The sequence below is a fragment of the Talpa occidentalis genome, unplaced genomic scaffold, assembly GCF_014898055.3.
Source record: "Talpa occidentalis isolate TD23 unplaced genomic scaffold, MPIMG_talOcc4v2.1 talOcc4.15, whole genome shotgun sequence".
Classification (NCBI taxonomy): domain Eukaryota; kingdom Metazoa; phylum Chordata; class Mammalia; order Eulipotyphla; family Talpidae; genus Talpa; species Talpa occidentalis.
Window position 1 is genome coordinate 69,044,448 of NW_023601543.1, and position 15,034 is coordinate 69,059,481.

The following is a 15,034-nucleotide window of genomic DNA, read 5'->3' on the forward strand; positions in this document are numbered from 1 at the left end:
ATTACTAGATTGATGATAATGCCATTAATTGACAGGAGGAGTAGAACAGTGAATTTATTTGGGTAGATGAATGATATTGTGAAGGCACCTGCAGGATATCTAGGTGGAGATATTAACTAGAGTCAGCTATGTCATTGTGAAGCTCAGGACATTAATCAAGATGAAAAATATAGATTTAGTTATCATCAGGATCAATATGTAGTGGTAGCTGCAATGAGCTGAGGGAATAACTGTTAGGAAGAATGAACAGGGAAGACCAATACAAGAAGAGATAAAGGTTGGAAAGGATCCTGTGAGAATACCAATATTTCAGGATGAATGGCAAATAAATCAGTAAAATAGGAGGCAGCCCTTGTGCTGAAAGTAAAACCAGGAGACAGGGCCTCCCTAGTGGCACAGCGGTTGAGCGCTGGGTTGCAAAGCTGCCCGCAGCCTCTGGCAGCGCCGGTTCAATCCCCGGCCTCCAGGCGAGGGTCCCACATGGCGCGCAGACCTCTCCTGCTGCCCTCTGCTCCCCTCAGCAGTGTACTTTGTCACTCTGCCTGTTCTATTCTCCGCTCTGTCTCTGATGAATTCTCTCACCCTCCCGCACTTCTGACTGTACCCCAGTGCTTGTATAAATAAATAAATAAATCTTTAAAAAAATAAATATATAAAACCAGGAGACACTGTTATTTCAGAAGTCAGAAAGCTTGTGCATTCTTTCTAGTAATATCATTCACTATATAGTTTGCAGTTAGCACATGCCTGTTCACTTGCATCTCTGAAATCTGTATTTTCAACTCAGATTTATCCCTTGTGCTTCAGGATCCTATATCTAACTGACTACTATCCATATCCTTCTTGTTGTCTCAAAACACCCAAAACACTATTCCCTGAATTCTTCACATGTCCTGATTCTACACATTGACCCAGATTCTCTTCTTCCTTGGATCTCTGGACTCCAAATGGAGTAGTATCATTTCCCATATCTCTTCCAAATCTCCCACATCTACCATTAATTGATAACTAGTTCTTATTCGTAATACCTATTTAATATGCCCTGCATGCATCTTCCTCTCTCCATTCCCTCTCCAATTTATCAATACAAGCCTTTGTCACATTTCATCTGGATGAAAATTTTAGCAATCTAACTGGTCTTCTTGCTTCTGGTCTTACCTCTCCCAATATATTCCCTATGGTGTGAAATTCATTTCTCCAATACCATAAATTTCTACAAGAACCATTGTCCTACTTAAAGTCTGCTTTGCTTTCCAATTTAGCCTCTGGCTAAAGTCTAAAAATCTCCATACTTTGGCTGATGATTATCTCTCCTTCTTCTAGAGTTATCTCTACCATTTTGTCCTCTTCCCTCTTCTCTATCTAGTTCCTTGAAAGGATAATGCTTTTTCATATCCTGATGGTGATACCTGCTCATTTCATTTTCTGGAATCCTCTGTTCCACCTTGTCTGCTTTTATACTCTTAATTGGCTTTCAGAAATCAGCTGAGATGTCACTTAATAATAATAAAAAAAAAGCACTGGATTTTCCAAGATAATTCCTTTCCTATATGCTTGAAACACCCTCTGTTTTCCTTATCAGGGGATTAACTCTCTATCCTGGATATCATGTATTCCTGTGTGGTGTGTTTGTCTGTTTCTCTCACTGTGTTGTAAAGACAAAAGGGTAGGGACTTTTATCTTTTACACAGCTTTATTTCTACTACATAATAGGTGTCAGTATGCTACTACTTGATTTAATATCTTAAAGGAGGAAAAGTTAGATATCCATTTCCTATTGGTGCTATAAAAAATACCAAATATTTAACAGTTAAAAACAACAGAAATGTATTATCTCTCAGTTACTCAGGTCAGCAGTCCAAAATTGACCTCAGTGAGCTAAAATCAAGAGACAGCAGAGTTGTGTGTCTTCTGGAAGTTTCAGGGGGAGAATCTGTTTCCTTGTCTTTTGCATTTTCTAGAGACACAATCTTTGGCTCAATACCCTCTTCCTTCATCTTAAAAACGAGGCACCCTGGGACATGACCTTTCCATGATGCCATTGCTCTGATTTTCTCTCTTATGCTGCCTCTTCCCCACTTAATAACCTCTGTGATTATATTGGGCCCATTCCTCCCAAAACAAACCAAACACATGATAATCTCCTTATTAAAATTAGCTGAGTAGCAAATCTAATTTTACCTGCAATGTTCATTCTCTTTGCCATAACGAAGAGTATTAAAACTATTCAAACTTAACTTATTTTAAAACAAGTATGTTTTAACAAAACCTCTTCTGATTATTAGAACATGGACATGTTTGAAGGAACTGCATAGCACAGGTTAAATCGAATTAATATTTGCAGAGCAGAAAAATGAGTAGAAGTCTGAAAATTACATTTTGGTGTTTATTAACTTGAAATACCTTCATTGAGTGGTACTATGTAACACATTCTATGCTAAGTTCTGGGAAGGCAGTTGTAATCTAGACAGTTGATATCTTGGAAATTAGTTAGGATATAGAAGATGTTATTAAGAACAACTTTTGTAAGATGAACAAGGAAAATTGTATTACACTGATAGGAGATTGAGTCGGAAATAAGGAACCATCTTCGACACTGTTTTTCTCTTCTCTGTGCAGTAATTTAATTATTTTAGACCTCCTCATTATAAAATGACCACGGATGTCACCTTCGATCCTAGCATTGTATAATCCTGTGATCAAAAGCTATCACTGAGATTTAATGGAAAGCAATTTTCATGCCGTTTTCCATTTTATATTCCTCCACTTTGCATTGCCATTTTGTAGCATATTTAATAACATGGTAAATTTATTTTTAAATAAATCCTGAGTTTGGGGCCTTCCTTCATAATGTTCCACAGTATCATATAACCTTATCTAATGTTTACCATTTATCTTGCATGTTTCTCATTTCCTTTTTCTCATATTTTGGTGGAAGCAAAGAATAGACTGACCCTAATAGCTGTTCCTTATTTTTAGAGTCCTCTCTTGAAATGAAATAAACTCACATTCCTTTATATTTATTCACTGTATTTTTAGAACTGCATCAACTATAACATTCTCTCCTACTCCTGATCTTATATCTTCTGCATCCTTTAGTGATGAGGCTCTTGATTAACATATTGATTAGCACCCAAAGAAATATATTAAAAACGTTTTTCAGACCCAGATTATGATCAACTGTCCTACGTAATGAGAAAACATCTTGGTATTACTATAACTGTTTTGGGAACTTATTTTGTCTTAGGTGCTTTCACTCATGTTGCTTTATTTGATTTTTCTCTAAGGGGTCATTTTCTAGAGATTCTCCATGGTCTCAATCTCAGCTCCCTTTGTAATTTCTGCCATAAAGACTTCAACAAAACTCAATTGCGCAAAATGAAGACTCCTTTTGCTTTCTTATCTAATCTGTGCCTTTCACTTACTATCTCCTTTGAAAGATTTATCTTCTCCCTTGCATGTTTTTGCTTTCCTTATCTTTGCTCATCCTTCCACACTCAACCAAGCCATCATCACCTTCAAGAAAATGTCTTCCCTAACAACGTTTTGGCTACATATCCTTTTCTCTGTGCTCCTATAATATCCTTTGAATATCTGTATCTTTGCTTATATACAATGTTTAATGTTTATCTTTAATGTCTATTTTCTACAAGGTTGTAAACTTTGGTAAAGACTGAATCTAGTTTTTCTTCTCAATAACTATTACAGTGACTAACACATATTAAGCATTCTCTAAGTAATTTTGCTATAAATTTTTACATAAATAAATGATTTCATTACATCTTGACAACAGCTCCATGATTTAGAAAGCAATTAATATACTCCTTTCACAAAGAGATTGAGGCCTAGCAATTTTAAGGCTATATTCTACTAATTTCTTCACTAGAACTAGAAACCAGCTTTCCTGATTTAAAGTTCTCTCCATTTGACCGACATCATTTTTGTGCAGTAACCAGCTTTTAAGAATCATGAATATCACAATTTAATTATCCTACATTTATAAGGGACTGAGGGTCTCAGGAATATAAAAGTTAGTAACAGGGCAAAAGGTCATCATACTAATCTTAGGAATTATGAAGGACCAGATTTATTGTCTAAAAAAGTGATTTATTAGAAAGGGTTAATTAACTCTTAGAGAAAAATACAACTTTCATGCCATGGTCAAGAGATAATTGAATATGGTTTTCCCCATAGAGAGAACAAAATAAAGTGTTGGTCATTTTTGCAATTTATGAAGAAGTAATTCTTCACTCCTTGACATCTCCAGAGAACAGTTCTCAAGTAAATTTTTCTAAGAGACATTTTCTTCCTTGCTTCTCACATTAATATACCCATGCATATTTTTATTAGTAAAAGGAAATCAGTTATGTGTAATATGTTACTTCAAGCGAAATAAATAAATTAAAATTTTAAAAAGAAAATCAGTTATAAGCAAACACTGGAGGAGATGACATAGAATTTGTGCTACCTGATATGATTAATAGGAATATTCAGATAATCATTTCCTTGTAAAACATATTTCACTTTATTCTTTATTATCTTTGCTCCTGATTTCACATGAATATCTTTTACTACAAACTGTGTGCTATAATAATATGTATTTTATTAAAGTATTAAAATAGTCTCTATATCCTATAAAATTTACACATATGTTTATGTATATCAAATTTAACTATGGATATATACCTGATTATACTTAAAAATGGTTAACTTCTGAGTATTAAGAGACATAATGGACATAGATATATTCAAGTATATAAATGTAAATTTTTAGCATAATAAAAATGCAATAAAAAATAAAAGGACTATTATCACTTGGGAAAATATATTCAGTTGTTGATTATAGCTAAGTGAGTAGCTCAGTTTACAATAGTGACTCATGGATTTCCTGGTGATGGGAATATTTTATAGGAATGCCTGTGAGCCCCATGAAACTGCATAAATGTGTCTGTATGGGAATTTTTTCTGTAGAGAAAATTAATTATTTTCATTAGATAACCACATCAAGTCGACTACTTTTTTTTTTTAACGATTTATTTATTTATTTATTTATTTATTTATTTATTTATTTATTTATACAAGCACTGGGTACAGTCAGAAGCACGGGAGGGTGAGAGAATTCACCAGAGCCATAGCGGGGAGCAGAACAGACAGACTGACAAAATACACTGCTGGGGGGAGCAGCGGGCGGCAGGAGAGGTCTGCGCGCCATGTGGGACCCTCGCCCAGTGGCCGGGGATTGAACTGGTGCTACAGAGGCTGCAGGCAGCTTCACTGCCCAGCGCTCAACCGCTGCGCCACCAGGGGAGGCTCAAGTCCACTACTTGAAATGTTAACAACTATTGATATATGAACTCATTATAATTAATTTAAAATATCAAATTCATAGCAGTCACATGAGCCAAGGCTAGAAACATGTATTTCAACAAAAATAGAAACATGCAGAACAAATAAACATATGAAATATATTATTTATTAGTCATCCAACAAATTCAAATTAATGCGTCAACTATATCCTTATATCTAATAAAGTAGTAATCACTTTAAAAACAAAGCTATCAGTTGACATAATCTCATTCTCTCTGGAACTACTAAAAATTGTTATGAACATTGGGAAAGCAATATGGCAGCATTTAGTAACATCATAAAATTTCTATAATATTGACCCAATAATTGAGCCTAAACAGTTATACACAAAATGCTGAAAGTGAATGCATTAAGTTGTTCATTGTAGTGTTATCTCTAATAGCAAACAAAGGGAAAGAGCAACTCATATGGTATTTGTGGCAAAATAAGTGAAAAAAAAAACAAAATATTATTGTGGCTATATTAAAGACATGTTTTTGGAGCATTGTCACATGTAAACACGCAACTTTTGGGTGATTTATAAATGTTAAAAAGTTTCCATAATGTTAATATAGTACATAAATGGAAACACTAAATACCAGTATAGGAGCATTATTATTTAAAATATTAGCAAACATATCCAGCATCTTAAAGAAGGGTTCAGTTTTCAGTTCTGGAAAATTCATGCAGACATGCAGGTTGCACATTGTAAAATCATTCACCTATATTATTATGTACATAAACCCCCCTGGGTTGTTCAAAATAGACTCTGACTTTATGGTTATTTTATATTTTTGTTAATATATTCAGTTTTTCTAATTCTGATATCATGTGGCACTCCATATATATATATATATATATATATATATATAAATTCTAATGTAAATTGGCCAGTGTTGCCATGTTTTTTTTTTTTTTTTATTTATTTTTATTTTTTTTTTTTTTTTTTTTTTTTTTTAAATATTAAATTTTATTTTTATATTCCCCCATACAATTGCAAACGCCCCATTCTGACCCCAATCCTTCCCCTCCCGCCCCCCACCCCCAAAAAGTGTCTCTGGTTCATAGTTTTTTGTTGATTTTGATTTTCACTTTCTTATATTCATTTTCCTGGTCCCTTATTTAAGTTTTCTAGATTCCTGCTATGAGTGAGACCATCCGGTATTTTTCTTTTTCTTTTTGGCTTATTTCGCTGAGCATGATCCCTTCCAGTGCCATCCATGTTGCTGCAAATTGCATGTGTTTATCTTTTTTGAATGCTGAGTAATATTCCATGGTATATATGTACCACATCTTCTTGATCCAGTCATCTATTTTTGGGCATTTGGGTTGTTTCCAAAGCTTAGCTATTGTAAACAGTGCTGCTATAAACATAGGAGTGCAGGTGCTCTTTGGAATTGATGTTTCTGTGTCCTTTGGGTAAATACCTAGGAGTGGAATTGCTGGATCATATGGAAGCTCTATGTTTTTGATTCAAATACTCTAAAATCAAGTTTATCTCTTTCATTTACTAGAAATTGTTCCTTGTGAACTTAATGTATAAAATGATGACTTACATATGGATTGAGATGACATATATGAAACAGCTTTGTGAAAAGCAAAACACTAATAAATGCCATATAGTTTATTATAATAATAAAATTATATTCATATTCATCATGTTAAAGAAAATAAGTGTTACTATACCAAAATAAACTGTTAGCAGGTAATTCATTAAAGGTGTACTTTTCTTGTATTAAAAGCAAGAGAGTTAACATCCAGTGAAGTTGTTTATATGATGAAGCTCACATTTAGTGCTATTTACATAGTAGATACATAATATTTGCACATAATGTCAAGGTTTCCCTCCTGCTTCAAGGCCTATCTAAAAATCTCTCTCTGTGCATATAATTGAAAACAGTGAAAAATTGCTTTACTACCCACTTTTCACTTAAAAGCATCTGGAACAAATCTTTTCAGATGTCCTCCTACTCAGCTTTTGATGGAGATGGCAGAGTATCTTTTAAAAACCTCTGAATATATGCTTTCAAATGACTCATTTACTCTCTCGTAGCTGACAGATAGGATATGCGTGCACATGTAGGACAAAATAAATAGAATTGCAAATAAGGTCATTAACTTTTAGGAATATATGCATCAACTATTGAGAAATGAATATACAACCAGTTTTCATAAGGGAAGTTAGTGAAAATGGTTAAATTTTGATCATTTGAAATGTTCATTTTTTATATTAAAAAGATAATACTGAATTTATGGAAGAGATATTTAAAAGATATGACATTCGGTTTGATAACAATTAGTATCTGTTTTTATTTATTCACATTTGTCAACAAAGAAAGCCTTCCATATTGTAGATATTATTTGTTCTATAAAGTATGGGTCATGCTGATATTTAGTGACATACATAGGAGCTTGTGGGAGAAAGTATTTTGTGATGCTAAATAGATTTTCCTCATCTAGCACAAGAGTTTTTTTTTTATTGTTTATCTACTGTTATCTCTGGTGTTGCTTTAGAGTATTTACTTATGAATTAAAAATGTGCTTTAAAGATAAACAGATCTTCTTTGTGTATGGATACATTTGTCATGAGAAAATGATTCTTTACTATGTATCATCTATCTTCAGAAGTAGCAACAGAGATTTCCTACAGAAAAATAATATGGGAGCAAATAAGGTTATTTTCGGCATTTCAATGAGGGTTCTTTCGATCCATATAAATAAAATATAAAATCTCTCAATTCTAAATCTCTCTCAGAAGCACTCATTTTATTGACCATTGACTACCATAATTACATTAATTCTAAGATCAGTTTTGACTTCAAAAATAGTATTTTAATAAATCAATGTTGATTTATTATCAATACTGATGAACTTTCTGTTCATTTGACTCAATACTAATTTCCAGTTTAGGAAAAAGAAAGGATAATTTTTAGAAATATGAATTTTGCCCCTCTGTTTTGTAATAACTTTCCACACTTATCTCTTGATGTAAGAATTCTTTGGGGATATTTCCTTTGAGCATATATGTAATCCATGAAGAACATCATTTGTATTTCGATTTAAAGTAGGTGAAAAGAGGTACTAGAAATTTTGAAATTGTAGGATCTCCCTTCCTCTAAAGCACTCAAATATTTATTTAGCAAATATTTTCTGAGCTCTTAATTAGTCCAGATAATGTGCTAGCTTCTGGGATGCAAAGATAATTAAGCCATACTCCTGGTCACCAAGAAACCTCTCCTGAAATGGAACAGGAGATGCCAGAAGCCCATGTTAAAGGATGTGTAGCTGTTGCAAAAGATGGAAAATCATTTTTACATAGAGTAGCTGGAGGGTAAGAGAATAGCTTTACAGAAGAAATGACAAATTATAGATTCTTTTGATTATACTATAGTATCTATTCATTTAGGGGAATAAATAGCATTTTATTCGGAGGAGATTATTTTTCTGTAATACTTTTACACAATATTTGAATGAGTTTAGATTCGAACACATCAATTACTTTTCAGATTTCATTTTAGTTTAGAAGACCAATACCGAGATCATTCATGTTTAATCTCATTTATCCATGAATAAGTACTGAATAGAAAATAATGCTTATGCATACTAATTCAGTTATTTGTATTGTAAAATATGTGTGATATTTTAAATTGCTTCTTGACTCAATATTTATTTGATATTATAGATGAAAGAGAAGATGTTCAAAAGAAAACATTCACAAAATGGATAAATGCACAGTTTTCTAAGGTAAGGATATTTTATTCTTTTTAAAGACTTACTATAAGTTGCTGAAATTTCAAAGTGTCCACTTTGTTTTTCTCATAGTGTCATTTTTTTAGCTTTGCAAAGCTGGGAATATTATGTTCCCTTTAACTCAAGCAACAGAAAATGTGGTCAAGAGAATTTTTTTTTAATTTGATGAAATGTTTCTTGAGGTCTTCTTAATAGTGTGTTGAGTTCTTCACAGTGTGTTTCTTTTATGGCATCAGTCCTCAGGGATTATCACAGCCATCTTCTATCAAGAGACTATTCCTTGCCACACATTAGAAGAACTTATGAGAGATTGTTATTGTTCTGAAAATGAACATATTTTGTCTTTCTTGGTCTTTACCAACTTAAAGAAAAACTGATCTGTCTTGGGTATATTTGATCCCTATCATTTAGAGCAAATATAAAATAATTTAAGTTGGTAGATTCATCCTCTTTATCTGGAGGTATAAATCCATATACTTAATAATATTTATTTATTTTGCAAATAACAACACAAAGTGTTGTTGCAAAACACAGCAAAAGTGAAGTATTTGTATCTTAAAAACTAGCATTACGAGTGCAATGTAAGGGCATCTATGTGGATTTCAAGGTTTGAAAAACTTGGATTTACAATGAATAATTCTGGGTTTGTGTAGCCATATATACTGAGCACCCATCTAACAAATCAAATCCACATAATGGGAATATAAAGCTAATAAAATGTGGTATCTATAGTCAGGGCTTTAAGAGTTGCAAAATGGTGATCATAGTGAGTTTATGAAGAGTAAGAGTCACTGTTTATGAAAATTCCTGACACTCTAATAGATACGAATTACACTCCCTATTGGTCTGACTCATTTTGTAAAAGTGTTGGTAATGAATCCCAAAAAAATCCACCAGGAAATGCAATCTAAAAATGCTCCCCTTACTATTGCAAAAGGTTTTAGAATTTCATCCATTCTTTGTGGTGTTTGATAGCAGAATTGTGTCAGGTACTATTTCTTATATTGGCAAGTTGTAAAGTTATTGAATTTTAACTACTCAATTTTCATGTATATTTACTTACCTAATTAACAATAAGTTGTGATTATAAAACTTTAATATACTTAAAGAGGAACATATATTTCTTAAATCTCAACTTATTTTAACTAAATAGGTAAAAATAATTAAAAGAATAATAAATTATAGCAATAAAATGAAGAACAATAAAGGAAAATTAAGTTCACAAATATTTAGGATAGGAATTCATAATTCTCAGAATATTTACCAGATGGGTATAAAAGGTTTAATTGTTATATCTATTAGCCTCATTAAAATTTCCTTAGCTTTGGAATTTTGAAACAAGTAATAGATATAAGCTTTCAACAAATATACAGACAAATCAGAATTGTAAAGTTATTTTTTTGAAATAGTAAATGTAACATAATAGCCCAAATCTTGCAGTGAAACCAATGAGATAATTTAATTAGATCTATAAACATGACAACCTCTGAATTCTCATTTTCAGAGACCTAAATAGATCATCACTCTCTATATGTTGGCATTTTCAAGTATCGTTTGCCACTACTTATTTGCTATACAAATATGATTTGATATCCTATTTATGAATACATTATTGGCACTGCCTTACAGCAGTTTTTCCCTACCTATATGAGTCCCATCTTTTAAAAATCTGTGGAATAATTATATACATGAATGTGGTGACTTTTTTCTCAACTCCTACTTATTGTACTTTTATAAATGTTCTACCTATATCTATACAGTTGGATCAGTAGAATAACCATTCTTTCAAATATAGAAATTTCATGTTTGGGTATATCTTAGATATCAGGAACATAGGCAAATGTTTATAAAGGCAGAAGAAAAATTATTTAGAGGTAAAATTTGTGTGTGTGCTTGTTGATTCTTCACTTAGAGTAGTTGAAAAAAAACTACCACGTTCTATTTTTTTCTGGTCAAGACTTCAGGTAAGTTACTGTTTTATTTAGACACCTTTACGATAATGAGAAAATATAAATGATTGATTGTATTTAAACCATTGGGTTATACCAAAAGATAAACATAATTGTGAGATATCATTGGACATATATTTATCGTGTCACTACATAGCATTCAGCAGAATTCTAGGCCTTTGGAGATACTAAATTAGTTTACAGTGAATCATCTTATCCCATGAAACCTACACATTTGGGAGGTATTGAATAATTGCTTGATGGAGTAGTTCTAAGTGGTCTGTGGGTAGTCAGAGAAAGCACTAAGGGCTGGAATGAATTTGGAACCATTTATGAAGAAAGCTCTACTAAGTGGGCATTTGTAATGGAAGAAGCATCAAAGAGCAAAAGACTTCAGGCTGAGAAAAATGCAGCTGATGGAAGGGAGGAACATGTGTTTTCTTTGAAATCCCAGCAGTCATTAGCAGACTAAATATATATGATAAATACATTTTGGTAAATAGTGCAGAAAATTAAATATATGCCAAGTATAGGAAAAGAGGGACAGTTCTGAATAGAAAATAATGTGTTAAAGAAAACTTTTAAAAGAGAGAAAAAAATTAAAAGTTGTATGTGTGTGTAAAATAGATACAGAAAAACATACATGACAATAATAAAAATGAATATGATGAGGTAAAATGTTTATTCAATGAGTCATACACATTTGCACACAGGTGTATGCCCCCCCATGTTTATATGTAACATTTGTAAAGCATAGAGGAATAGCAAGATGGTTTCTTTTTATTTTGTAAAACTTCATAAGAGATATACTAAGGAAAAAATGTTATTAAATATAGTCTTATCATTTGTGTCATTTGAAGCCAAATGTACCTTTTTAGTAAATTCAACTGATTTTTTCACTTTCCTAGTACCATTTTAAAATAGGCCCTATCTCTATTTCAAAAATGAGTCTTCTATTATCCTTTGATTCCAAAAATTTCTACTAGAATGTGATTGATCACATCTATTTTATAAAGATAAGTGAACAGTATTTATCTCCACATAAACACAAAGCCACTGCTAGGTTAAGATTAATTCAAGGTAAATATTGTTATTCCTATAACTTGTAGATGTTTTATAATCTTAAAAAAATTTAGTGTTTACTGTTGTACATATGTTATTCACATTATAAGACTATTGCTCACTCACACAAGTTCATTCATACCAGCTTATATGATGAAAGCACACGTTTGCAAACATGACCAAAATTAATTTTGCCATAAAACTTGCTTGATTTCTGTGTTAGAGAAAAAGCCATCTGCAGAGAAAAATAGTTACTACTAGATCAAATCAAAGATTTAAATCAGCTCCTAATGAGTTAGAGGATTTTGATCCTATACTGGATTTACTGATTCTTTTTTTCTACCTCTAAATTTCTAACTATACTTTTCTATCTGATTCTTTCAAAAGTAGTAAAAAAGTTCATATTTGACTTAATTGAAATAGAAATATAAAGTTAACTCTGTCTATGAACTTCACAAGAGCCTGTGATGTATTTGTGTTTTTGTAGCCATGGCATATATGCCTAGGATTCACTCTCTCAGGACAATATGAGATGGAATTACTAACATAGTTTTCCCACTAATTTGTCATAATCTACCTTGTAACTACATGAAGTAATGCAAATTAACACTAAAATTATGAATCAGTAAATGAGACTTCTCTGCACAGCAATGTACCATAGTCTTAGGGGGAATCATTACATCCACATTTTATTCATTTTGGAAAGTTAAATATAAAATTCAAATTCTTAGTCTTATTTTCTTTATATGTCCATGTCTCCTTTGTAAGAAAACATATATTGAAAGTATTTTTAATAGTAAAACCTAAACATAAAATATTCACACTAATGTGATAGTATATTTTCTGAATCAAAGAAATCATATATTTATGCAATTTTTGTCTGCATACCTGCTCATTTCTTTCTTAAACATGGTTTTAGCTCAGTTTTCTGGGTGGAATGGGGAGAATAGAATATTCGTGTTTTATTACCCTGCCACATACTCTATGTCAATCCATGACCTCAACACAATGCACATACAAACACACAAACACACAAACATGCACACACACTCAGTAAACATGTTGCATTTTTAAAGTGAACTATACAGTTTCTTTATATAAAAGAAAAATATTGGGACATAGAAGCAAAACACTGTTTCAGTGAAAGAGGTAACAATATTGTATACCTTTCTTCTCTGTGTATGTATGTTTCACATTCTTGTATAACTACTATACAAGGGGCCTGAAAAAATAGAGCAGAGCTGTTGTATCATAGAAGGTTCACCATAGGTATAAACTGACCGCTATGTCCCTGGCTTCCTCTTTCTCCCTACTCCGTGGTGTCAGAAAGAATTAGATCACTACAGAGTCTGAAGAGTAGTGAATTATGTCTCTATATCATGATAAACAGCCCTTACAAAGCTTTGGTAACACTTAAATGTATTTGATGCAAATGTTCTGGTGCAGGAAACTATAGAAATCCTCATTTCTGATCGAGTGAAGATAGGGATTTTTTTTTTAAGATTTATTTTTATTTATTTACACATGTAAGAACTGGGTGTAGGTCAGAGGTGCAGGAGTGAGAGAATTCCTCAGAGACAGAACAGGCAGATCTACTGAAATACACTGCTGAGGGGAGCAGCGGACAAGACAGGAGAAGTCTGCCCTGCTCTGGCTGGCCGGGAATTGAACCCGCACTGCAGAGGCTACAGAAAGCTTCACAGCGCTGTGCTCAACCCGCTGCACCACTGGGGAGGCCCTCTTTTTTTTTTTTTAAGAATCATTTATTTATGCATACAAGAACTTGGGTGTAGACCAGAGGTGCAGGGGTGAGAGGATTCTTCAGAGTCAGAGTGGGGAGCAGAACAGGCAGATTACTGAAATACACTGCTGAGGGGAGCAGCGGGCAAGATAAGAGAGGTCTGCTGCACCATGTGGATTGCTCCCTGGCCAGTGGGGGATCAAACTCATGCTGCAGTGGCTGCTGATAGCTTCATAGTTCTGTGTCTTTAACCCATGCACCACCAGGGAGACCCCGTTCTGAAATATCTTATGAGAAAATTAGAATTATTGATTGCTATACTTACATATGTGGTGTGGTCTCAGTGGCAAATATATGTAGATAGCAAATGTAAATATTTACCAATTAGCAAAATTGTTGTTAGAAAAAACCAATTATCTGTAGCTGATATGCAAATGTATTAGATATCTTATTTGTTTTGTTTTATGGCTCTGCATGACTTTCTTTTTTTTTAAGATTTATTTATTTATACAAGCACTGGGTACAGACAGAATCATGGGAGGGTGAGAGAATTCACCAGAGCCAGAGTGGGAAACAGAACAGGTAGACTGATGAAATACACTGCTGAGGGGAGCAGCGGGGTGCAGCAGGAGAGGTGTGCGCACCATGTGGGACCCTCACCGGTGGCCGGGGATCCAACCGGCACTGCAGAGGCTGCGGGCAGCTTTGCAGCCCAGCGTTCAATCGCTGCACCACTGTGGAGGCCCTCTGCATGACTTTCTAGTGAAATAACATATTGACTTGGGTGAATTTTTATTTTGGAAAGAATTGTTTGTACTCTGGTACCATATCACAGAAATCAAAGGCTTTTAAAATAAATTTTCAACATTTAACAATATCTTTGAAGGCCAACAATTTGGCAGGTATACTATTATACAATGACAACATGTTTTTTTCCTAAAAGATTATAATCTGAAAGAGGAAACAGTTATATAAATAATTAGAATAAATATGACCTCTAATGTAATAGAAGTGTCCATGGAAATATAGAAAAAAGAATGACTAATTGCTTGGAGAGGAGAATGGGTTTTTGAGAAGAGATGACATTTAATCTGAGGTTGTCCATGCAAAGACAAAAATTTTTAAAGTATTTTAGTATGTTTTCATGGTGATAATATTTTCAACTCCTGGAATTTATTCTCAGGGT

The 15,034-nt window shown here is 33.0% G+C and overlaps 1 protein-coding gene across 1 annotated transcript in view; it reads left to right on the top strand.

Moving 5' to 3' along the window:
* Positions 1-15,034, top strand: part of DMD (dystrophin) — a 1,988,221-nt gene that overhangs the window by 241,004 nt on the left and 1,732,183 nt on the right. The window contains 1 exon segment of the mRNA XM_054695791.1: positions 9,029-9,090. Within this exon segment, the coding sequence (XP_054551766.1) occupies positions 9,029-9,090 (62 nt within the window).